Source organism: Callionymus lyra, chromosome 5 (assembly GCF_982586985.1).
Source record: "Callionymus lyra chromosome 5, fCalLyr1.hap1.1, whole genome shotgun sequence".
Taxonomy (NCBI): Eukaryota; Metazoa; Chordata; class Actinopteri; order Syngnathiformes; family Callionymidae; genus Callionymus; species Callionymus lyra.
Genome location: NC_141822.1, coordinates 36,649,664 through 36,673,599, shown reverse-complemented (window position 1 = coordinate 36,673,599; position 23,936 = coordinate 36,649,664). Strand labels below are relative to the sequence as shown.

The 23,936-nt window shown below is 38.5% G+C and overlaps 1 protein-coding gene across 1 annotated transcript; it reads left to right on the top strand.

The window, feature by feature from the left end:
- The first annotated feature begins 10,465 nt into the window (after positions 1 to 10,465).
- Positions 10,466 to 22,362, top strand: tbx5a (T-box transcription factor 5a). Its single transcript, XM_087792239.1, has 8 exons — positions 10,466 to 10,609; positions 10,936 to 11,030; positions 12,110 to 12,229; positions 12,547 to 12,694; positions 16,873 to 17,025; positions 19,353 to 19,444; positions 21,110 to 21,342; positions 21,779 to 22,362. Exons 1-8 carry the CDS (start codon positions 10,466 to 10,468, stop codon positions 22,360 to 22,362), a joined length of 1,569 nt encoding a protein of 522 aa, XP_087648365.1.
- The last annotated feature ends 1,574 nt before the right edge of the window (positions 22,363 to 23,936 follow it).

Sequence of the window (23,936 nt, the reverse complement as noted above, 5' to 3'; positions counted from 1 at the left end):
AAAAAATTTCATTTGCAATATAATTTTTTATATTATAGGGAATGATAACTTTTTCATCACTATCCTCATTTTCATTTACCCTATCGTGTGACTTTTTCCGGGATCTGAGTGATGTGTATGCCAGCAGAACATCTCAGCATGACAATATTTGATTAATAAACTGAAATGTTTTAAATGTTTCCTCCAACAAGTCATGCCCTCTGCAGTTTGAAAATAGAAGTAGGCTATATTGCAATTATGATGCAACTAATTATGCAGCCCAAAAAATAATATGTTGCTCTTTGCACATTCCTTAAAGTATTCAGTGTTTCTCCTTTGTTTTTATTACTCAGCAACAGTGTTGTTCTGCTTTACACAAAAAACTTGAGTGATAACGTTCGTGAAACAATGAAAACCCACCTTGTATGCCTTCTTCAGGGTCCCCCAATTTTTTTGGACGACGGCTGGGGTCACCTTCCCCTCCCGGGCATTAATGAACATCCTGATGGAAATACAAGTGGACACAACAATGCAATGACACTCTTTGCAGTAACATCAATGTTATAAACATGAAAGTTTTGAAAGGTGTCATATGTTAGCTTGATAAAAATCGTTTTTCCATTCACTTACTCATAGCCACTGATGGCTGCATTACTGCTAGCTCACAGACTAGCAAAATAACTTTCAGTTTTCCATCCAAAATACACATAAACAAACGTTACTGATGCCTTCTATCCAACAACAGTAGTGCCAAAAAGTCACATGAAATACTTACATCGGTATAAAGTGGATATATGCACTGAGGGGGTGTTCCTCGCATCTTCTTTTGTTGCCACCTCCATAACTTCCGTTTAGCGACGTCTATGTCACTAAGATGGCAGCCGTTTAGGGTAGAAAGTGTCCATTGATCCTTACTTCAATTTCTGGCCGTTTTAGTGCAATTTAGTGTGCGTTGCGCACTACATTTTCACACACTACTAATTGGGACGCACTTGTACACTCAAAATACTAAGTTTAAGAGGAGAGGTATGCGATTTGGGACACAGCCCTGTACTCAGTCTTGCACACTTCTACAGTCGGTTTGGTTCCAGCAAACATCACAACAGAGCACTGAAGGCAGAAAGAAGAGGATGTGTACAATGGAGATTAAAAACTATTTCACAGCAAACTACCAACACGGTCTTGTTGTCAAACATTCAATCCATCAGGAACAAAATAGATGAAGTGGAGACGTATGTCTAGTTTTAACATTAAACCCAAGAAACCTGCCTTCTAGCTTTTACGAAACATGGCTCGTAGATACGGATAAAGACTTTAACTGGGTTAAGATACCTACTTTCCTCAAACTGGACATCATTGATAAAAGTCGGAGTGGAGGAGTCTGTATGAACCAGAGGTACTGTAACGCAGTGGTGATAAGAGTGAGGACAAGAACCACTGATGTGGAATTACTGTCTATTCCTCTCTGCCCCCTTTGCCTGCCTAACAAGTTTCAACAATTTATTTTTACATTGGTGTACATTCACCCGCAAGCTAACGCATCAGCTGTTTTCCAGCTTATTGTGATGTCACACACAAGCTTGACTCTATTTGCACTGAGCACCAAAGTTTGTTTTAAGAGATTTCATTGTAATTTAAAAAGAACATTGAGAACATATGATCAAAAGGTGCCACCACAATGGGGAACACCATACTGGATCTATGCTGTGGATCAGTCAGTTACAAATCCCAGCCTTTACTCTGTGCTTATTCTTCTTCACCTAATGCCTGTATGCAAGCCAGCTTTAAGAGCAGGAGAACAGTGAAAGTCTGGTCGAGGCATGCATTTGAGTGCACAGACTGAAACTGCTTTTCTGATGTCTGTGATGATGTAGATGAACTGTCAGACACTCTCATCAAGCAGCACTTGTTGTGTGGACTTGATAATACACAACAAAAATGTGATCACTGGCCCCGATAATTAGCCTTACTAAAGAACTTCAAAGTGTGAGCCGCATGGAGCAGATAATGTTCTGTTAAGGTGGCCTCCTGGAGAAAAAAACAGTCCCTTAATAAGTTAAGGTGCAAAATAAAGTCCAAAATAAAGTAAATAAAATTGAAAGTCAGTATTGCAGTCTTAAAAATCCCTGCAGACGGGTTAAACTATAGTAAGTAAGTAAGTAAGTAATATATATTTATATAGCGCTTTTCGAGACCAGGGTCACAAAGCGCTTTAACAATCAAAACAATACTCAAAACAGTACATACTTCAAAGATCAAGATAAAACCCAGAACAACACAGGAGTTCGAGAAATTCAAGGAAAAGCCTGAACAAATAGAAACGTCTTAAGATGTTTCTTAAAGGAGTCAGTAGACTCCATCAAGCGCAAAGAGAGAGGAAGATTGTTCCAAAGCTTAGGAGCAACAGCCTGAAAAGATTTCTCTCCTCTGGTCCTGAGCCGTGTGCGTGGAACCATAAGTAGATTCTGATCCACAGACCTCAGAGACCGAGCTGGGGTGTAAGGCTGGATCAGATCAGTGATGTAAGGAGGAGCCTGACCATGAATAGCTCTGAAAGTAAGAACCAGAATTTTAAAGTTGATCCTGAAAGAAACTGGAAGCCAGTGAAGAGTTTTAAGGACCGGAGAAATGTGAGTTCTTCTACTTGAGCGAGTCAGAATTCTCGCTGCAGAGTTCTGAATCAACTGCAGGCGAGACAGCTCCTTCTTGTTAAGACATGAAAACAAACTGTTACAATAGTCCAGACGAGAAGAAACAAACGCATGGATTACAAGCTCCAGATCATGTTGTGACAGCATTTTCCTAAGTTTAGAGATTTTTCTCAGTTGAAGGAAACAGTTTCTGGTCAGTTTTCTACAGTGTTGAACAAGAGACATGTCTTTATCAAATACAACACCCAGGTTTCTCAGGCTCAGTTTGACAGACTGACCTAAGTCACCCAAGTACTGACTCAACCCTGGAATCGTATCATCAGGAGCAATCACCAGAGTTTCAGTTTTGTCCACATTAAGCTGTAAAGTGTTTTCACTCAGCCATTGTTTGATTTCTAGCAAACAATTGACTAAGCTGTTCAGCCTTTGGGGCTCAGTTGGGTCAAAAGAGCAGTAGAGCTGGATGTCATCAGCAAAAATGTGATAAGAAACATCTGGAAATCTCTGAATGATTTTACCAAGGGGAATCAAGTACAGCAAAAACAATAAAGGACCCAGAACAGAACCTTGAGGGACTCCACACAACAGATCTGCCGATTCAGACCTCATTTGATTGGCAGATACACTAAAACTGCGCCCAGAAAGGTAAGATGAGAACCATTCTAACACAGACCCAGACAGTCCCACTTCATCCCTTAGTCTTCTCAGCAGGATCTGGTGATCAACTGTGTCAAAGGCTGACGACAGATCCAAGAGAACCAGAACAGTGAATTTACCAGAGTCAGCCGACATCATGATGTCACTGGACACTTTCAATAAAGCTGTCTCCGTAGAGTGATGTTTACGGAAGCCAGACTGAAACTTCTCATGGATGTCGCTCTGATCCAAGAACAAAGACAGCTGCTCGGACACCACCTTCTCCAAGATCTTGGACAAGAAAGGGAGCTTAGAAATAGGCCTGAAATTACTGAGGTCAGTTGGGTCTAAGCCTGGTTTTTTGAGCAGAGGCTCCACAATGGCATGTTTAAATGCATTGGGAAAAACCCCTGTGGAAAGGGAGAGGTTCACCATATTGGTAACCCAGGGGCCAATTACATCAAATACTTTGATAAAAAGCCTACAAGGAAGGACGTCATCTGAGCAAGAGGAGGGTTTCATCTTGTTCACTAGTGCTGAAATATCACCCAAAGATACAGCAGAGAAGGATGACCAAGAGAAGGAGATGGGCTCAGAGACAGTAGGGGTTCCCAACAAAGGGGGAGAGATTTTCTCTTTGATCAATTTAATTTTGTCAATGAAAAATCTCAACAATGCATTGCTGTCAGCTTCACAGAAGACCGGCGTGATTTGAGGAGCAGGAGACACGAGAGAATTAATCGTGTCAAACAAAACTTTGGGGTTTTTCCTATTTGCTGCTACCAGTTTTCTGATGTAATCAGATCTAGCAGTTTCTACCATCTCATTGTAAGAAGTCAACAGATCCCTGAGGTGAAGTCTGTGCACCTCAAGTTTAGTAGACTTCCAGAGACGCTCAGTCTTTCGACAAAGTCTCTTCAGACTCAGGAGATCTTCATTTGTCCAAGGGCACCGTTTTTTCTGAATTTTCAAGTTCGATTTAACAGGTGCCACTTGATCCAGTATTTCAACACAATGATCAGTGTAACAGTGAATCAAACTGTCCACATCTGGACAGTCATCAAAGGAAAGACGGTCAAACATAGCAGAAAAACTGTCTGCAGTATCGGCTGAGATGACATCAATAACTTGGCAAAGAGTTTGAATTAATATGTGTGTGTATGTATTATATTTTTATTTTTTTTAGAATCCCTTATTAGTCCTGCGAGGGGAAATTCAGTAGTGCTTTTTACAGCCATTCACGCATAGTGATGGGAGTAGGCTGCACACCTGCGCCAAGTCTACCATCAGGAGCAATCAGGGTAAAGTGTCTTGCTCAGGGACACAACGACACAAGCTTGAGCTTGGAGCTGGGATTGAACCTGCAACCTTTTGGACTGCAGGCAACCACTCTACCATCTTTTTAATATTATTTATTATATTAAACTGTGTATTGTTTTGTTGTTTAAGTACCTTGTGAACCTGGTCTGTACAAACAAATCGTACTTATTACTTACTTACCAACTTACGTTGGACAACACTCAGTGACTCAGTGTACAACCACTGCTCATCCGCATCATAATAAAGTCTGATGCTTCAAAGTAAAGTAGAGGATGTCCAAATGTAGACCCAGAGGTAAATGGATGGTTGATGAAGAGAGAGTATCGATGAGGCATATAGATCATTATACTACTTTAAATCACACAAGTCAGAAAAGGGTCAACTTCAGGGATCACATTTGACAATGAAAACACCAGATCTTCACCTTCCTTAGGCTGAGCACAATTGTTGGAAGAAGCGTCCAGCAGATGGCGTCATCTTGATATCTGGCTTTACATGGCTGTTTCATGCTGCTTAGGGCATTTCTTGCTGTGGATGTACCCAGCTCCACCACCTAAGCAATAATTCTGTTTATGAACACTTCAAAGTTGAAAGCTGTGTGAATGCACAGAGGTGAAACCTGATGGCCTGCAGACCTCCAGAGAACAAACCCCCCTCGGTGGCAGTGTGCATATGAAGCAGACCGCACTGGACGTTCATCACCTTCAGGCGGTCTCATGCTTCATGTGCCACATAAATCCTACTTTGGAAACATTGACCTTTTCAATATACAAATATTTAAAAATGTTTATAAATGCCATTTTTTCATTATTACAACAACCGTCTATTCATGCAATAACTAATATCTAATAATATTGATTCCAATTGTGTGGAGTTTGTATTCTCCCTGTGTTGCATTGGCTACTCCAGTTTAATGTCCAAAAACATACAGATGATTGGGAACTTGGGGAGATTTTCGGTTGATATGACTGTGTGTGTGAATGTGTCCATGTCTTTGTGTGCCCTGCGACAGAATGGTGACCCATTCAGGGTGTCCCTCCTTGCCATATTCATTTAGGCTATTTCACCATTTTCTTTAAATGTATCACATTTATGCAAGTAAAACGTCATGATATATACACTCTCATTACGTCACTCGTCAGGGTTCTTTTTTAAAGTATAACTGCAAGACTAAACTGGTTTGTGTATGTTATACCTTTTTTGTCTTGCACAGAAAAATAAAAGACTGACTGAAATGCGCCAAAACAGCCACAAGAGAGCGATAGAGTTCGTGATATGGACGACACGAGTGTTCTAACGCTGATCAACTCAACTCTCTCAGCGGTGGTTCCGACCCAACGACGATATTGATGCCATTCGTCACACTCTGGTGTGTGTGTGTGCGCGCGCGTGTGTGTGTGTGCGCGTGTGTGTGTGTGTGCGCGCGCGTGTGTGTGTGCCATATGATTGTTAGCAGGGACGTGTCAGAGCCCACCAACACCAGCTCACCGCTGCCATGCTCGTAAAAACAGTCAGAGTTGGAGTCAGATACTTGTTCCAAACAAGTATCAAGTAAAATGTTGGAAAATGCTGGCTACTGTGTTGTACTTCCAACAATGAGCAAGTATACAATCAAATCATTTAATGTCGGTTCCTCTGTAATAATTAAAAAATATACAATCGAGGACATTTTTTTTTTTTATCAAAACGATGAATAGATAATGACCCCATTTTTTCTTTTTGTATGCGTTCATATTAGAGACGTGTGTTGTGCTTGTTGTCAATGACTCAGGACTGTTGAACAGTGCTGGGCAGGTTTTTTTTGGAGGAGCTTAACATGAAGGGGGAAAAAAAATGTTTGAAAATATATTTTTTACCTTTTTATTGTTTTAACTTCATTGTTTTTTTCAAGCTTTTATCCCTTTTTTCTCGTTAAATATACACCATTATTGAACTTTTTACCAATGAGATGCTCAAAGTACAGTTTGTGTTAATTCTAGCAGGTGTGTAAAGATTTCAACCTGAGCAGTGCATCTTGTCTTCTACAGTCCAGTTCGAAGCTACACTCAAAAACCGCGTCTTTCACTTCGTAAGAGCAGGAGGGGAACCCAAGCATATGGATTCTGGGTGTCCCGTCAGTGATATGGGGGTGACCGGCCGGACCAGACCGGACTAGTAGCTTGACGAACGGCTGGTGCAACTGACACATGACCACACGCTGAGAGGTGAGACGTGTCTGGAATTTATACATTTTCATTTGAATTAAAAGATGATTAACTGGTGTTTGTTTGTGGGAGTGTGCGCGCAAGCCTGTGCGTGCGCGTGTGTGAGACAATGAATAAGTATGGTTAATTTTTGATTTCCTCAAAATGAGTCATTCAAAATGTTTTTCTTCCAAAATGTCTTCATCCTTTTACCTTAATTCAGACATTAACAAAAATATCTGTAACTTTTGACGATCCAAATAATAAAATAAGATTTTGGATCCAAATATTCTCTTTGAGATATCTCAAAATGAAGATGAAAAAGAGTGTTCTTTCATGGGTAACTTTAATTTTTTAAATAAACGATCATGTAATGTTTTTTTTCTTAAATAAATGCTTCTTTTAAAGGACGTATATATATTTGTGTGGAAACGTATTTTTCATGCGTTTATGATAAAATCAGAATCGAATACAACAATGTCGAACGTAGTATGTGTTACTATTGTCAATGGTGTATATCTACTAAATACAAATATGAGATTGTCGTCAGATGTATGCATAAGGCCTCAAGGGTATCAACGTCATTGTTTTACATACCAGATAGTTTTAATTTTCAACTGTTGCCAATGTTCACTCGTCATCCGTTCGTCTCCTGGACTATTCTTGCACCTGCTTATTTAACACGTTTAATTACCCGATTAATGATACAAGAAAGTGTAATGAACAATTTTTATTTTTTTTATTTTCATTATTAGCGGTTTGAGTAATATTAAATTGCATTATTTTATAGTACATAAAATGTATGTGTTTGAACAAACACATGTAAGTATAAAATATATATATTGATAGCCTGTATTTTCGCCTTCTGACATCAATTGAAGATATTATCTTCAAAAGGTCCGTGTGGAACGAAGTAAAATGCTTTAGCGCGTGCTTGTGCCTGTGTTTCAAATTTGTGTGCGTGACTTGTTTTGTTCATTGTTCTACTGATTATATTGTCGACGAAATTTTAAAATAACTTGACACTGGATTAAATGTTTATGTTTCTATTTTGGCAGGGTGGGGGCAATGAGAATTAAAAAAAAAATAAAAACAGAATAAGTGGACTTAATAAAACAGCATAAGACAGAATAAGTAGGACTTCAGCACCGTAAGAAGAGTCATTCGCAAAGTGTTATTGTGAGCATGGCGACATTGCTTCGCTTCATCTAAGAGAACTTGTTTGACAGAATGAGGCACAAGCGGAGTCCGCTAATGCAAGGTTCACAACGAGTCAGAAAGTGTATATTGGAAAGTTTTTCAGCAAAAATGTTTTACATTAGGACCTAGATGTTAAAAAATTACAATTAAAATACTGTAAATACAACTTATTGAAATACATTTTTTTACTTGCCATGTGTGGATGAATAACATCAGCCGCATTGTGACGTCATCAATACAAACAATATGTCAAACCATATTTATCTGCCTGAAGTTACTAAATAGCTGTGTGAAGACGATTGTGTCCGATCAACGATTGTTTTCTTAACTTAAACTAAAAGTTAGTTTATTTCACATTAATTAAGAAAACAACGCTTAGAGAAAATTTAACACTTTAAGTGCATGACTACAAATCGATCCAAACACAATTTAAACAACAAAAAACAGTTTAAAAATGTATAAACTCATAAGACGTAAAATACTTTGAAAAACGGTGTTTTGAATATAAATATTCTAGTGTATATGCACGTTTCTCTTCATTCATGTCGATGACAATTCAACCTGAGGGTGTCGCAGTCGCAGTGCTTGGACATATTAACGAGTCAAAATTGAAAATTATTATTTTCATTCTACCGTTTTGTGCACAGCAGGTGTCGATGTTCCTCACACAAAATGCTTATATATCAACATAATTTTAAATCACGTTGTCAAGCAGTGTCTGTATGTTTTTTTGTTTATTCTTTCTTATTTATAAATAATCATGAACACTAATAAACTATTTGCTTTAATGCATTTACGTTCTGTTTATAATCTTGTTTTGTGTCGACTCAACTGTCACATTATGAATAGCTGGGGGCTCTTGTTTGTAGTGCATCGAGTTTATGTAAGTTAGCCTTCTGGGACTGTGTTGGTCTTTGTTTCTTGGCTCTTTAAAGTATATATCTTAACTGTGTTTTGTTTTTGATTGTTAAAGCGCTTTGTGACCCTGGTCTAGAAAGACGCTTTTACATGAATCATTACTTACTTACTTACATATGAAATGTAACCAGTGACATGGTTTCAGCCAATGAGCTTCACATCTGATTATGATGGTCGTTGGAGATCCTGATGGTTCCGATCCCAGGATCTATTGCTTTGACGCAGGTTCCATCCCGGCTCTCGGCATTTTCATTTGACTAGGCTTGTAGATTTTTTTTGCAGTGTCTTTGTGTGTGTTTGTCATAAGTGTGTAGAAAGCATTTCTGGTGTCCTTGTTCAGAGGACAGCTTGGTAATTTTTTTTAAGTTGTTTTAATAATTTCTTAATCATTTTACTCAGAATGATGTATTTTATATTATAATGGGATTGTGTTTTCACCTTCTACAAGGAGCATAATAAACATTCATTACTGTTCATCATTAGCTGTCAACGTGCTGATTTCTATATTACATTTAAATTGTCTAAGTTCAAACCACTAGTTTCAACTATTTCTTCAATTAGTATAGCCAGGGAAATGTATACTGGCACAAAGAGCCCCAACTACAATCTTTTTTCACTAGCGGCCCCTTGTCCCAAGTAATGTTGTCCGGCGGTCTGGCCTCACAGTTGCAGAAAAACATGGAAATACATTGTCATAAATAAAAGTTGCCACCGGTACATGCATGTGGATTTAATTGTTACAGAGTTGCGTGATTTGGTATCCAGGTCAGTCGGAGCACTGAAAGCTTACCGAGACAGCTGGATTTTTTAGACTATCAAGAATACGTGTTTTCTTGAAATATAAGAAATATAAATTCTCTTCATATTTGTCAACCTGAAAATAAATGTTCTTTAACTTCTGCTGCCATGACTGTCTGACCAAGTCGTGTCAAGCGTTTGTGCGCCATGACGCAGGATATTTTCATCTCTGGTCCACATCTGGTTTAGGAGGTTTAGGCGAACATGTATAGGATCCAGGGTGGGGACCTGTGAGGAAATATTATTCCTCAATGCAAATCCTACCCACCCTCCCCGCGCGCCCAGCTTCCGCTTCACACGGGCTTCTCATTGATGCGCAGGGGAGAGAGGGGGAGAAGGAGGAGGTGACGGACCTGCTCCTCTTGGACTCCAACTACAGATTCTTGCGGGTAGCTATCAGTCGGCTAGCCTCATAATCTCGTGCACTAAAAATGCGCGATAAGTCAGAGTAGCGACCGCCGAGGAAAGCGCGGGACCGTCTTGACTGAACCGTCAGCTTCATGGAGATACTGACCCAGAACCTCTGGATTATCTGACGCGGACTTTCCAAAAGTGATCGTTGGGTTGGATAGCACTGCCTGTGGCTCCAGGTAAGATGACACTGTTGCGTGTGTAGATGGATGAAATTAGCGCGTAAATATCCGACCTCCGAACCGGATCCGTCCACTTCGCTCAGAGGTTCTGCCCACGACCAGCGCCTGTTGACCCGCTCACACGTGTGTCCCACTAAAGCCTCTGTTTGGGGTTTTTAACAGCTGGGATCGTGTTTCATCTTCAGTCATGGCGGACCAGGAGGAGACATTCAGCCTCCAGAACTCTCCCAACGGCGGTTCCGACCCAAAAGAGGTCCAAAACGAGAAATCAGAGAAACAAAGCGGAACCGTCAGCAAATCCCCATCCTCACAGACGACGTACATTCAGCAGGTCAGTCATATATGATGTTTAAATTCAAAGTGTGTCGCACGCACACACATACATCGACAGTTACACTTTATCAAAATAAATACATCATTAAGTAAAACACTACTTGAGCAATGATTTCATTTTAACACATGCAGGTACAACGTGTCGGGGAATATATGATTCTTTAACATTCCTTTTTTTTGTTTTTTGTTTAGGCTTTTGAATTTTGTAATTTAGGTGCGTAAATAAAACCAACGACCGATTAAAAATAAAATAGTGTTTCAAGCTTACTATAAAAACCTTAAAAAAGGCCTCCAAGCTTTAAAAGTTGCGCTTTTATATTGCAGGGAATGGAAGGAATTAAAGTTTACTTGCACGAACGTGAACTGTGGGTAAAGTTTCACGAAGTGGGGACCGAGATGATCATCACTAAGGCCGGAAGGTAAGAAGATGCCTATAATTCACGTCTTCAAAGAACTCGTTTTAATATCAGTCGTGTTTTTATTTTACTTTGTGTTTTTATACATCTTCACAAAATTATTTAGATGAGCAACGCGTTTGATGAAGGGTCATTTGTGAAGGTCCTGTTACGTAAAACATTATAGCTTTTTAAAGTTTGATTGAAAATCTACAACATGTAACTCTAAGTTTCTTGAATATTGTTGTTTTTTGGGGGTAATTGTGAAAGTATTAATCAATATTAAATGTAATACACTAGTTAACATTTTCAGTCTTAAAAACAATAAACACCAGAAATGTTTTTTTCTTTTTTTTAAAATTAAATATGATTGATGTGTATTAATTGTTAAGTTTGTATCAGAGTATAATTTCATTAATATTGTTTCACAACTTCTACCGCTTTCCTGGTAACAGATAATTAATTTGCTGACCGTAGAAAATTAAAACAAAAATGTAAGATATACAAGAAGCAAAACCTTTTTTGTATATTTTATTATTTTATTCATCAAATTAATTTTACACATTGATCCAGTGTTTTGTTTAATTATCATTTTTAAAACGATTCGTAACACAAACATGTTATTATGTTATGTTATAGATTTTTTTTTAAATAGGCAGAGTTCTCCTCAAATAAATGTTGTTGTTTTTTTCGCCCTTTCTAGACTAGACTATACTATAAAACTTTCAGAATTGTTCGGATTATTTTCAAGTAAATGGTTTTCTCTTTCTTCATCTTTCTTTATTCATGTATTAGTTACTGGTGGCTGTCTCGAGCATGTCAACATGTGATCGTCAAACGACATGTAGATTTTGTCCATACACTTGATGTTCGTCACTCACGTCTTAAGTCACATCCATGTCGATGTAAAATGGCCTCGGTGTCCTCAGGTCCGAGTGTGTGTTGTACGAGTGTGTGTTATACGAGTGTGTGTTATGCGAGTGTGTGTTATACGTGCAGCATATGTCCCCCCGCGGCTATAACACACGCGCGCTCGTGCGGAACAGATTATTGTGTTGTGTTTGCTAAACGTTATGTACAAACCTGTTGGATTTTCTCGGCAGGCGAATGTTTCCGAGCTTCAAAGTGAAGGTGACGGGACTGAACCCCAAAACCAAATACATTCTGCTCATGGACGTGGTTCCTGCAGACGACCATCGATACAAGTTTGCTGATAATAAATGGTATGTGACACATTCTTTTTTTTAAATTGACCAACCGTTATTTTTAGTCACGTTACAAAAACTGTTTCACAGCATCATTGGGTTTATTTGTTTCCATCTGCCTTAACAAATAGAACGCATGGATTCAGAAATAACTTAGATCGAGAGCCGCGGTCAAAATTGTTTTTATCAACTTCTCAACTTCAGGTTTACAACAATTACAACAACAAAAAACATCATCGCACTGTTTTCTAATTGTATTTAAAACAGTTTTGTATTTTTAATGATAGATTTTTTTTGTCACGGTAACATGCTGCTACAGTACTGTTTTGACACAGGTCCGTCACCGGGAAGGCCGAGCCTGCCATGCCCGGTAGACTCTACGTGCACCCGGACTCCCCGGCCACCGGGGCTCACTGGATGCGACAGCTGGTCTCCTTCCAGAAGCTGAAACTGACCAACAACCACTTGGACCCGTTCGGACACGTAGGTGCCTATATGCATCGACTGTAGTTCGGGTGTTGGTCGTGTGTGCTGATCCAGTTCTTACATGTCTATATGAAAGAAATACGTGTCTGTGTTCTTACAGGACACACGAGACCAATGTGACGATTAAATCATGTTTACTATCCATCTCTCTGAGCGCCCAACAGTCTAAAATCATATACGTTTTAAAAAGTCATTATTTGGCAAACGCTAAGGTTTATTCAGCAAGTAAAGTCATGTAACAATGTTATTTAAAGAATCTTGTAAAACACGTGACATTTTTTAGTGACCCTTTAGCCAAGAAGAGTTTATTTAAATCGAACACGTATTTTCCCCAAAGTTCTGAGAAGTAAAATTATGATTATCAAAAAACGCTTTAAATAAACCGATAAAATAGGTTTACAGAGCAGGGATTAAAAATATACTCGCAGAATTTAAAACCATAAAACATGTCCAAACCTCAGTTTGCCATCTTCTCCTGATAAACCATTACAATGTTAATCGCGTGTCTGCAATAACATGGCAGTGGTCTACAAACAAGTTTTCTTTTCTTATTTGATTCACCTCGAGGATTCCCGTCTGCTACTTTACATCCACAGTCTTCGACGGTGTCCCAGAGCTAATAGCTGTTTCACATCAGAACTTGACTCAAAGTACTTGAGCAGTACATTATAAACATAAACATTACGTGTCTCAAACCTGATTATTTATTCGTCATAAAACTGTGGCATCAACAGACAAAGTTGAAGTGTTGACTGCTCAAAAGTCTAAATGTGTATTCTTTATTCCTAGTTTGCTCGTGCAACACAATAATAACACATCTGTAGTTTATGTTTGTATGCCTGCACCGGTCGTTTATTCACATGCCTACTGCGCAACCAGTTGTTCAAATTGAAGGCGGATCTGAGGTAAACATTCTGGACTTGGTGTGAAACTCTTCTTTGATTCGTTGAGGCTGCACTGGTCTTCATAAAGCAGACGTCTGCCCAGGAGTGTGTGTTAAAACTTGTTAGGCAGTAATGAGGAGCAGCCGGATGGGCCCTTATGCAGAATGGATTCATCTTTGTAGATTTAGGAGAAGCGATCAATGGCAGCACATGGAGACGATTAAATTTAATCTGAGAGGATTCTCGTCATTTGTTTAACATGCAGTAAAGCTGCAGCAAATATTCAACGCTGTCGTGCACTTGAAAGAGTTTTGGTGGCACACGCGGCCTCCTGTCTGTTGTTAATAGGTAATGTCAGACACTCGTTTTTCTCCAGCTGTAAGACTGTAGCTCAACTCAAAATTTCTATTGGAAGTGTACTTTTACTGAACATATAAAAATCAAACGATACATTAAAAAAAAGAAGAAATTACCTTTAACATCACAAGAGTTCCATGTGAATTAATCTTCTATTTTTTATTTGTCAAAGTACATTTTATATATGATAAAAAAAACAACATTTTTTATTCAGTAGATCTCTTGATAATGTTTTTTTTTAAATGTGAATCTAAAAACAAATTAGATCCTGTCAATAGATATTTTAAAATGCAGTAATATAATTTATAAACGTCTGTTGATGTTTTATTGTAATTGTGACATTTTCAATATCAAATATTCAGTTGAATGAAACAGATGTAAAAACTTGTTCGATCAGTTGTGACACTTTGCTGTTATTTGTCCACATGTTTGGTTGAAGATGCAAGTGTGAGCGTCACGTTTATATCTGACTGGCAGTGTTTGACAAGCAGTAATAAATGTTGGAGGTCGGCTGATGCCGATGATCTGGGAAAACTCTCTGATTTGAAAGCACTTGGAAGCAGTGGGCAGCAGCTGGAGACCCACGGTGATCTTGCACTTTCATTCAATGCTATCTTGCAAGGGCAGCATGAAGAGAGGTACTGGGCAAGGGGATGGATGAGGCGTGTTCCGAGCCCAGTGGGTGGTCTGTACAGAAACACCCCATTCACCCCCATGAGTAAATGCACACACACACTTGCACGCACACACATACACACACACACGTTGTTTGAAGAGTGTGTGAGGAGATCGATGGATTTGATAGTGTGGTCACATCTCAGTCCTACAATTCTGACCTCTGTTAAAAAGCATCGTTTGAAAGTGCAAGATATACCCTGTTTACATCTAAAGTTTTTCCACTATCATTTCAAAACAGCTTAGAGAACACAGAATGAATTTGGAGCATATGTCAATTCGAGGTTGTAAAATCAATTTGGTTTATTGTAAATTGTAAACAATCAACAGTTAAAAGCAGAAAATATGTTTTTATTGTGTTTTAGATCGAAAATTTAATCTGCTACTCTAGTGTAAAATGTCCAAACCTCTTCCTCTAACATCCTTTTCTGAGTCGCTCAATCTTCATCCTTTTATTATGCACATGTCAGATAATTATCATCGTCACTCTAAAGTGTTAGGATAAACGCTCATATTCTCACAGCAACCGGTTCAGCCAAGTCTGCACGAATTTGTTTAAATGGCCATTGTTGTAAAAATCTGAGACGTGAGGTTATACAATATTTTTCACGTTTTATACAGGTTTTGCTGGCCTTTTACGGCCTTCCATCAGTTTTGTGTGGCTTACTAATTTAGAATACATCAACTTAGATAAGACTTTCTTTTATTCTCACTTTCATTTAAATTTGAATTGATTTTTATTGGTTTGTTATATTTATGCTATTTTCTTATGGCATGAAAACGGTACAGATGCTTAATCTATAGTAGTAAGAATCGCTCACTTCAAGTGCGTGGGTCAATATCTAACAAGTGATTCTATTATGGGCATGACTCTTAAACTGGGACTCGCTATAGGGTCAAAAGCTCAAGTCTCCTGCAATTTTACAAAAACCTAATGATGAAACAAGATCAGTTGAATTGAACATAAATATTGGATGACTTTTGTGTTCATCTCTCATCTGTTGTTTAATTCACCAACAATTAAACAACAGGCAATTTCTGTGCTTGATGCCTCTACAGGTATCTCTTTTAGATAAGGTGAAGGAATGCCTCTGGGACAAGAGCGGTGGTTTGGAACAAGCAAAAATGCCTTTTAGTGAAATAAAAAAATACATATTGACTAAGCCACTTAGCTAAAACATGTGATGAGTTTATAGATTGATTTATCAGGAATTATTCTTCAGGCAATTATGGACCTCTGTCATGACCGTGAAACTAATAAAAGACTTTGTCGTTCAAATGCTTGAGTTTCTCCACCAAGGTGATAGTCCATGGGGAGTTAAAGAACGCTATGTCAAAACACCAGATGCTTAAATATCAGTGATCTTTGAGAAAAAATTAACAAGACATTTTTCTAATATTTATAAAATAAATAATAAATAATAAAATAAATATTTTCTTTCACTAACAAGAAAGACATCCGCCGTGTAAAGTTACAACTATTTGAATCATAAAATAGCCATCAGAGACTGTTTCACGTTTGCACAAGTCAGAGCCATGAGGAAAGTTTTATTTCACTTCTGGCATAAACAACTTGAGTTCTAAGAGAACAAACGCTCCATTTCATCAGAGGTACTCGTTTGAAAACGTTCAAATAAACTTTTAGTTATTTGGTAATTAGAAGATGCAACCAAGTTTTTTTAGACTCAAAATAGGATTTAAATGTTTTCCAATAAATGAAAGGAATTAATTTAAATTGTCTTCCTCATTCATTTTTTTTTCTTCTTTTCACGAGAGCAGTGATAGTTTCCCTGAAGTTAGTAATGCAGTGTATTTGTTTTATTTATAGTTCCTAACCAATAGTAGTAGAAATACTACCAGTACTAACTGTACAAGTTGAAGCATACATTAATAATCCAGAAACTGTAATTTAGGTAAATTTCCGCCCTGCTTTGGAAGATTCTGCTGCCAAAACAGCTAAGTCACATTTTTTTTTACATCTAAAATGATAAAATACGAGGCAGCATAACAGAAAAATGGCTACGTTTGCCTGAAATTCTCTAAAAAAAACACATATTAAATAGTGAATCACTCGAAGTAAGAAAATACACTCTAAAGGTTGGTGTTTCTTTATATATTTTGTAGCATTTGCTGTCTTTTGCAAAGGGGGTCCCTGAGCAAAGGTGTTTGTGGGGCTGAAACTTGGGAACCCCTGCACTAGTGGACTTTTCAGGGTTTTTTTCAACACACACAACCGTTTCCTGCTCCCTTTGGCTGCAGATCATCCTAAACTCGATGCACAAGTACCAGCCGAGGATCCACATCGTGAAAGCAGACGAGAATAACGGCTTCGGCTCTAAAAACACGGCCTTCTGCACACACGTCTTCCCGGAGACCGCCTTCATCGCCGTCACCTCCTATCAGAACCACAAGGTCAGACTGCCCCCTTAAATGTGTGCATGCGCGTGTGTGTGGCTGCTCAATGAGTAGTTAAGTTATTTACCACTCTGACATTAGGGCTCAAAAATAATTTAATAACTATTTTGTGTAGAGATGAAGATAAAACATAACTTTAATGTTGTCAGCTTCTAAGCCTATGGAAGTGTTTGCTTGCGTGCATATGTGCGTGTGCGTGAGTCTTGGCTGTAAAATGAGACTTAGTAGTAAGATTCATGTGAGTAGTAAATGTGTAAAATGATTAGTTTCAAACTGTCTTAATTAGATCTTAATAATGATGTTGAGTAAGTAATACAATAATGATAATAAATAATGATTTAACATACATTTACACAAGTTACTAAATAAAGCTGAATTAAATAATTTGACTCCCAAACAAGTAAAGTAATTACGAGTTTAATGTTTCAGTTTGATACACATTGTTGTTGAAAATTTAAATTGAAAAGTTGATATCTTTATATTCTTGAGGTGTTTTGTCGTGTTTACAAACATAAAGAGTCTATTTATATATAAGGCAGTGAAATGCGTTTTTAATGTGCAGATAGGGAAATAAAAACGCGACCATATTGGGAATAAAAAATGTGTGTAAACAGCATCTGCTTAATGTAATTTAACTGTGCCGGACTACACGCCTTGACTATAGGAGGAATTTTGTGAGGGATGAGGGAAAGGAAAGCCCACATTTTCTCGACAGTCAATAGAAACGTCTACTTACTTCTGGAAACAGGAAGCACAAATGAGCAACGCTGTAGAGAAATCTTTCATTACTTTCCAATCTTGTTATTGGGGCCTGAGATCGTAACCTCGAAACAAATTAAGTTTGACGGTCACACATCTCCTGGAGCCTAACAAGAGCCGCAGGTTTGAGTCCAGCTCACCTCTCGGTCGATATTGATATGATATGATATTTATTGAATGATAAGGGAATATACAGTGAAACACAACACAATATGATGTGCTTCACTGTATCTACCAAAAGCACGATGAACCTGTTTCTTTTTTGCTTCTTTTTTGTTCCTTACCAACACCTTCAGTGCCGTTTTAGAATCACAATCAACACGCTGTTGATTTTTCTGTGTCAACATGTAAAGATACAAAATAAACTAAAATTTTAATTAAATCACCACACAGTTTTCTGGTGTAAGTGTTGTTAATTTGTCATGTCCAAGTTGTCCCCTGACTCTTGCCCTGTGTTGCTTGGATAGTCAACTCACAAACAACATCAAAAAGATATACACACATGTAAAATATGTTTAAAAAAGGAGATCAGTCATTTGAAAAAAGTAGTTTGATATAAGTTGCGTCACTGAGGAACTCAACTTTGCGGGCAACTTTCCCTCAAAAGCTCAACATTAAAAAGGGATGTTGCTTTGCAGTTGGCAAGCTGAAATAATACCCTCTGGTATACATCTGAATGTACATCAGTGACATTTAACTAGTCCAGTCTATCTAGCCATCTCACGTGTCACCTTATGCGAGCTAAATACATCAGAGAGCAGACTGTATAAGTGAAGTTACCTGTCCGCTACTGAGCCAATGTTAAGTAAATCTATGGGCAGGCCTTTTTGGGAATGCATTTTTAACAGTTTTGCCAACCTCCATTGAAGAGCCCTAGTTCAGACAGCCTGAACTATAATTGACTAATGAAACCCAGCCCATTTAGACTTAGACTTAGACTTAGACTTAGACTTAGACTTAGACTTAGACTTAGACTGCACTTTATTGATCCCTTTGAGATGACACTCTCAGGGAAATTTCTGAATTTAGTTTAACTGATTTAGTTAAGGGTACTAAATAAATGTTCATGCTTATGACCATGACCATGACATCAACAGGTTACAGATAATTACGCTCTATTTGATTCAGACTATGTTATTGCTGCGCTAACATGACGTTTGCCAAGCGTCATCGAGAGACTTTTCGGGCTCTGCAGAAGGTTTAAGACTCCTGAGACCTACGGTGGTGTCAACGAAATTACCTGCCAGCGTATCCTGTTTAATCCTGCTTCAGTTAAGGCCCCAGACTCATCGGAGGTCAACTGAATATTCTCTAACATTTATCCCTACTAGTAGTCCCTCTATGCAGTCGTATAAGCAGATGAGAGAAAAGGGTTGCCTATTTACCTTTTTAAGCACAGTAATTATGTGTTTAAACGACACATGTTTAAAATATATATAAAATTCACCAAGTAAAATCAGAATTAAAACATCAAATTAACTGGAGACTATTTGTATGATGTGGGTTTCAAGCTTTATATTTTCATCAATCCAGTTTAACTGAAATGGCAACCATCACTGTTTCAGATCACACAGTTGAAAATTGAGAACAACCCATTTGCGAAAGGCTTCCGTGGCAGTGACGACATGGAGCTGCACCGGATGTCCAGGATGCAGAGGTATTTATGTCTGAATATGGTTACCTTAATCTCATTTGTTTGGATGGGTACTTTTTTTCTGAGTCGCTCAATCTTAAATAAGTGATAACCACACATCATTCGAGTCACCACTTCGAAAGAAAGTCCAGTCCGTGCACTTTCCATATAAGCGCAACTAATGTGTTGATATAAGTAACACTGAAATTGATCTAGGACTTCTATTGTAGTCATCAGTATGTGTCTGTTTATACTAAACTCTTTTAATTGAAATACTTACATTAGAAAATGTGTTTAAGCCCCGCCCACAGCAACGCTTTTTCTGGCATTTGCTCTAACAACACCAACTCTGCTGTGATTGGTCAAGCATCAAGGTTTGTCATCATGCATCATTAATCCTTTTTCTCCCGCTTATTCCCTTATGATGGGGACTTTATAAAGAAATAACTTAAAAACGTAGCATCATCATGATGAGGGACTTTATGCATTTGGAGAAGAACACTTCAACATCTGAAACATGTGAGTTAGTCATGAAAGTTTGGATTTGACATTAGTTTAAGAAATATGGCTGGTATCATTTGGTCCAGACGGCCAAGGCCTATACGACAACAGTGGTGTGTGTGTGTGTGCATTATTCAATCCAGATGAGAGATGGAGTGTGTGTGATTGCCGTGAGGAAACACATTTTCAAAGGAGAAAATCTGGTTTTAAAATGCCCCCCCCCCCCTTCAGGCATGTGAGTGAGGCGAGCGAGAGCGGGTGGAAGGTAATCTCCTACGTGTTATCTTTGTTATCCAGGTTTTAAAATGCATTTCCAGAACAGTACGAATAGAAAATGCTTTCAGCTATCACAGTCTCATACTGGAGAGTTTGGCCATTGATTTAATTTTAGGAGGTTTTTGAGACAGTGGCCGACAAATTGTACAGTCACAAAGACCCTGTTTTTTCCCTTATTGTAAAGAGAAAACTCAGCCAAAGGGTGTTCTCGGGACAAATGGAAACGCTTATTCATCCAGGAGAGCCTCAAAGTCGAACCACTTCTATGGCAAGGTAATTTGGTCATGGGAAGAGGCCTCAGATAGATCTAGGACAAGCTGGTAAGATTACATCTCACACTTGACCCAGAAACATCTTGATATTTCCTCAGAAGATGCACAACAGCACCTCTTCTTGTTATTTTTGTAGATATGTTGTATATATAATATGGTGCAGATTTCTATTTTATTCTATTTCGATTTTTTTCATTTTATTATTCTATTTCTGGGTGTTTTTATTTGTTTGTATATTGCTCAGCTGTTTAAACCGAATTTCCCCTCGTGGGACAAATAAAGGATTCTGATTCTGATTCTGATTCTGATTCTGGACACTTGTTTTAACAATTGATGCAGAGATATTTTCTTATAATATGTTTGGTCTCATTTGTTGATCAATACTGCTGTGACATAATAAAGGTGCAAAAGTGGCGTTACGTGATGTACAGAAAAATATGTGATCCACATCTGATCAATAACTTCCCTGATGAACTACTTTTGATCAGTTATTGCAGCACAGGAATACACCACAGTTAGAATCTGCAGGAGTTCCTTGTGGTAATGACGAATCGCAAAATATCTGCCATACTCTTGGTTACAGCTTGAAATGGTTGGTAATTTAAGGTCATTGATGGAATATTTTTGCATTTGAACGCAGCACCAAGGACTATCCGGTCGTGCCTCGGAGTACGTTGCGTCAGAGAGTGGGCTCCAGCCAGAGCCCCTTCAGAGGGGATGTCCAGGGCCTGGCTACACCTAGCACCTTAAACTCTCACTACTCTCAGTGTGAAAACGGGGTCACCAGCACCTCCCAGGACTTGCTGCCTCAGTCGGGCACCTATTCTCACCCGCATGAGCACAGCCAGGACTATCACTGCATCAAGAGAAAAGGTATTTCTGCACAGTGTGGGTGACTCTGTTAGCATTGGCTGCTTGGAAGATGCTAGAACATGATGTCAACGCAAATAAAGATCTACATTGCCCAGATCAGATCTAAGGATCAGAACATTTATTGATACCCACACCAAATCAAAATCCACTTGGATTTACCAGAATTTTTAAATTTGGTTCACCACAACTTAAACCAAGTCTTGGAAATATTATGGAACCTATATAGTTTTTAGCAAGTTCAAACACTTTTGCATTTGTTTTTTATGACACATTATTTATGACTTCAGAGTTTTTAAAAAACTTAAAAAGCAACATTTTTTTGGCCTGCTCTGATTTATAAAATAGAAGGTTCAACTGCTGTAGTCATATGCGATAGTTTAGCTCACCGCTCTTAAAAGCAGGAAAAGATTAACTTTTTCTTTTTTTTTCGTTGAAGCAGTGGACGAAGACTGTCATCCAGGTGAGCACAGCTACAAGAAAGCCTATCTGGAAAGTTCGTCCAGCGAGGAGGAGCATTATTATCGGCCCGTTGGCTACACTCAGAGCCTCGGACTGGCCGGCGGGCCATACCGCAGCGAGTCCAGCCAGCGTCAGGCTTGTATGTATGCAAGCTCTTCACAGGGAGCTGAGGCGGTTCCCAGTTTGGAAGACATCAGCTGCAATACATGGGCGAGCGTCTCCCCTTACGGGAGTTGCTCTGTCACCACCATGCAGCCAATGGAGCGGCTGCCCTACCAGCACTTTTCCGCCCACTTTACATCAGGGTCTTTGGTGTCTAGACTGGGTGTAGGAAATCCCTCCACTCCACAGCTGGGTGACGGGCACCACGCAGCTATGTACCAGAGCTCCATGACCCACCAGACTCTGGGCCACCAATGCAGTCTTGGGGCTGGAATCCAGTCTCCAACATCGGGACTGCAAGGAAATGAATACCTCTATACACACGGCATACAACGTACACTATCTCCACACCAGTACCACACGGTCCACACCATGGCAGAGTGGAACGAGAACAGCTAGAAGCTGCTTTTTTAATATAAAAGGAAGGGGAAATTCAAGAAAAAATTCCAAACCAGGCAGGGTTTTAGAAATATGTATTTATATTTTTATAGGATGCAATGCTCTTCATTATTTTAGAAAGAGTAGAAGATGAAGCATCATATCACTTGACTAGTTGCTGCAACTTCTGCACTTATAAAAAGCTAAAACAAAGACTCTTCATCCTGTTTATCAATGTTTGCAGTTTAGGTAAAAATTGATTTGTTTACTTATTTTTTCAAGTGTAAATGTGAAGTTTTTTAAAGAAAAAAAAAAAAGTTTCTTAATGTTATTTTTCTGTAGTTACCAACGTTCTGTGTACTAGAAATTTGAGATGGAGAGCTCTTGCTGTAACTGGTGTTTAAATGTTCTTGCATTTTAATGAAGCAGGAGTTTTTCCTATCTACTCTGCATGACAACACTTACATGCCATTGAGACATGTTACGAATTACATGACAAATAACTAATGTGTGGCTGTGTTCCATTTCATTTTTACATTTTGACTGCGGTAACATAATTTGATTCTCTTAACTCTTATTCTCTGATGGTTGAACAAGCTTCATGCTCTGTCATGGGTATGTCCAATTCAAGACAACCACTCTGGACAAATCTTAAAAAGATCAAAGTGAACTTAAAATAGCAATTCCATGTCCGTGCATATTGATATTAACTTCAAGTGTAAAAAAACAGGGTCTGACGCGTCCATTCATCATCTTGATATCATGAAATCCGACACAGAAGTTCTGGTTTTGGCGTTTACAAGCAAAAAAGAAATATGGACATTGAAGGATAAAACAAATGCATATGCAGCACAGTGGTGTAGTGGTTAGTGCTGCTGTCTGGCATCAGGAAAGTTGATGGTTTGAATTCAGTTCAAGAAAACTCCTAGCTCCTACCTCTGTGAAGATTTCTTCTCACATTTCTTTCATCATCATCGTCAGTCGCACTGTTTATGTGTAAGAGGTTGTCTTTCATTAAAAGACTTGACATGGACTGGAGACTTTTCCAGGGTGTTCCACCCTCTTGCTGCTAAGTTGCAGGAGTGAATTAACAAATGTATCCATCATGACTCTCTCTTCTTTGTTTGTTGTTTTTGTTTGTTTGAAAACATCACGGCCACAGTGACTTCAGGTTCATGACAATTATAATTGTTGTATATTTTGCTTGTGATCCAAAGTGGCAGTAAACAATTTGGAATGTTTACAACCCCAGCCTCCATGTTGACAAATAAATCATACATAGAAAAGGGAAGACACAGAATCAATTTGAAGATCTAAATAAAATAAGAAAAAAACAGTGCCATTTTGATTAATGCACATTTCAAGGACAAAGAGAGATCATCACAGTCTCTTGTTGACACAGTGGTAACACCTCTTTATGTTCTAGATTTGAGTACTTACAGAGGGAAGGGCTTCCTAGTTTGAGAGAATTAAAAGAGTGTTTTCTTTATTGTCGATTTGTACAATTTAAGACAAATGTCCTCACCCCTATGCCAGCTATAGCAACATAAACAATTCGTTTTTGAAAGATAACATATTATGATTTCATTATTAAT

Bases quoted from the DNA above. Each gene is read 5' to 3' on its own strand.
- tbx5a (XM_087792239.1), top strand. From the start codon at position 10,466: ATGGCGGACCAGGAGGAGACATTCAGCCTCCAGAACTCTCCCAACGGC. The intron at 10,610-10,935 runs GTCAGTCATATA...TTTATATTGCAG, and splicing joins AGACGACGTACATTCAGCAG to GGAATGGAAGGAATTAAAGT. The intron at 12,230-12,546 runs GTATGTGACACA...GTTTTGACACAG, and splicing joins AAGTTTGCTGATAATAAATG to GTCCGTCACCGGGAAGGCCG.